The sequence below is a fragment of the Lycium ferocissimum genome, chromosome 1, assembly GCF_029784015.1.
Source record: "Lycium ferocissimum isolate CSIRO_LF1 chromosome 1, AGI_CSIRO_Lferr_CH_V1, whole genome shotgun sequence".
Taxonomy (NCBI): Eukaryota; Viridiplantae; Streptophyta; class Magnoliopsida; order Solanales; family Solanaceae; genus Lycium; species Lycium ferocissimum.
The window spans coordinates 19,255,275-19,258,033 of NC_081342.1; the positions used below are offsets into that span (position 1 = coordinate 19,255,275).

The 2,759-nt window shown below is 42.9% G+C and overlaps 1 protein-coding gene across 1 annotated transcript; it reads left to right on the forward strand.

The window, feature by feature from the left end:
• The first annotated feature begins 1,035 nt into the window (after nucleotides 1-1,035).
• Nucleotides 1,036-1,449, forward strand: LOC132063088 (uncharacterized). Its single transcript, XM_059455519.1, has one exon. It carries the CDS (start codon nucleotides 1,036-1,038, stop codon nucleotides 1,447-1,449), a length of 414 nt encoding a protein of 137 aa, XP_059311502.1.
• The last annotated feature ends 1,310 nt before the right edge of the window (nucleotides 1,450-2,759 follow it).

Sequence of the window (2,759 nt, forward strand, 5' to 3'; positions counted from 1 at the left end):
GCTAGACATCTGAGAGGTAGAAATGATCTTGTATACTTGTTTGAGGAACAGGAGAATGGTTAAATGTGGATTAAAGACTCTAAAAAATAGAAGAATTTGTCTAAGAGTAGGAACTGGATAAGTCTATGATTTGTCTAGTTTGTCCATTAGAATGATTTGAATCTCTTTAGGTCTTGTATGTGTATCAATCTTTCATTTGAGTCATTGCTGATATATTCTGTGAGTTTTCCTTGGCCAGATAAGTTCTAAATAACCATCTTGTTTGCCAAACCATGTTGACACTAACTAAAACTAGAATTTAACCTCAAAATGGGATTCTGAAAATTGAGCATAGTGATAGTTTCATGACTTTCTTTCTTTATTTTCTTATGACTGATCCCGCAACTTGCATATGCTATCCTGTTGACTGTAATTCTCTTGAGCATATCACCTTGTGACCTAGGACAGTGGCATGAACCTCCTTTGAGACTTGTAATTGTTTCCATGAGAGTTTTCCATCACTTATGATTTGCTTTGACCCTACTTGACTGATGTTTATTCCTAAGGATAGTCTTATATTCCCTCCTATCCTTGTGGATTTTCTGGTTCTGATTTGACTATCTCTTACATCTTAGTTGAACTCTATTCCGATCCTGTAGTTGTGATTGAATCTGTTTGCCCAAATCTTAAAGTAAAGAATTGGGAATAGCAGCTTAAGGCTCTCTCTTAATGTTCTCTATAAGACTGCTTGTATGTTGAGGCAATGTTTGTGATTAGCTGAGCTTTTATGACCTCTGAATGAACTTAAACTAAGATATAGAGACCCGAAGAACCATGGTAAGGCTATACCCTATAACACGGGGCACTTTGAGTTTACTTTGGGTCTAATGATCATGTTTTGTCATCCCACTACTATCTAGATTGCTAAAAATAGGATACAAAACTAGTACTAAGTCCTTCACAACTTGGTTTGTGGTTAATGTATTTACCGAACATTTAGTAGATAGTGACTTAAGAGACTAGGTGGTAGGGGTTAAGAGGGTCAATGATAGGATGATGACGATTAAGTTGGTCGTTGGAGGGTTTATTTTGCACATTATTAGTGCTTACGCGCCTCAAGCGGGCTTGGGAGAGGAGGAGAAGAGACGTTTTTGGGAGGATTTGGACGAGATGGTGGGAGATATACCATCCACCGAGAAGCTATTCATAGGAGGAGATTTCAATGGACACATCAGGTCAATTTCGGGGAGATATGATGTTGTACATGGAGGTTGTGGTTTCGGGGACAGGAACGGAGGAGGAGTTGTACTGTTGGATTTTGCAAATGCCTTTAGGCTGGTGGTAGCCAATTCGAGTTTCCCGAAAAAGGAGGAGCACTTAATAACCTTTTGTAGTTCGGTGGCTAAGATGCAAATAGACTTTTTACTCCTTAGGAAGGGTGATAAAGGTCTCTGTAAAGGCTGTGAGTGATTAAGTGAGAGCCTAACGACCCAGCATAAGCTCTTGGTGATGGACTTGGAGATCAAGATGAAGAAGAGAAAAAAGGTCGTGGATGACAAGCCTAGGATCAAATGGGGGAGTTTGACCATGACGGGTGCCTTGGAGATGGGGGAGAAGTTGAGGGCTATGAGAGCTTGGGAGAGTAGCGGGGAGGCGACCGACATGGGGATAGGACGGCCAGTTGCATTAGGAAAGCAGTTAGAGAGGTGCTTGGGGTCTTGAAGGGTAGTCGTTGTCGGCACCGAGAGGACTGGTGTTGGAATGGAGAAGTACAAGAGAAGGCAGAAGCAAAGAAGGTAGCATATGCGAAGTTGGTAGATAGCAAGGATGATGAGGAGAAGCAGACGAATAGGGAATTGTATAAGAAGGCGAGGAGGGAGGAAAAGTTAGCGGTTACAGCGACAAAAACAACAGCTTTTGAATGCCTGTATGCAGACCTAAAGGACAAAGGTGGGGATAAGAAGTTGTACCGACTAGTTAAGGCGAGGGAGAGGAGGGCGCGTGACTTGGATCAGGTGAAGTGCATCAAGGACGAGGATGGCAAGGTACTGGTGGAGGACGCTTTCATTAGACAGAGATGACAGTAATACTTCCATAAACTCTTGAACGACGAAGGGGACAGAGACATTGTGTTGGGAGATTTAGCATACTTCGAGTGGTGTCGTGATTTTGGATATTGTAGGAGTATAAAGATTGAAGAAGTTAAGGTTGTTGTTTGTAGGATGAGTAGGGGAAGAGCGACCGTGCCCGATGAGATTCCTGGGAATTTTGAAAGACTGCAGGCAGGGCAGGTCTGGAGTGGTTGACTCGGTTATTTAATGTCATCTTTAAAACGGCTAAGATGCCTGAAGAATGGCGATGTAGTACAATGATTCCATTATACAAGAACAAGGGTGACATTTAAAGTTGCAACAACTACAGAGGGATCAAGCTGCTAAGCCACACTATGAAAGTGTGGGAAAGGGTGGTGGAGATAAGGGTGTGGAAAGACGTGTCTATTTCAGAGAAACAGTTCGGATTCATGCCGAGGCGCTCTACTACAAAAGCTATTTATCTTGTACGAAGACTGGTGGAGCAGTATAAGGAGAGGAAGAGGGACTTACACATGGTGTTCATCGACCTAGAAAAGGCATACGACAAAGTGCCGAGAGAGGTTCTATGGAGATGCTTGGAGGCTAGAGGTGTACCTGTGGCGTACATTAGGGCGATCAAGGACATGTATGATTGGTTCAAGACCAGGGTAAGGACTATGGGAGGAGACTCAGAGCACTTTCCAGTTA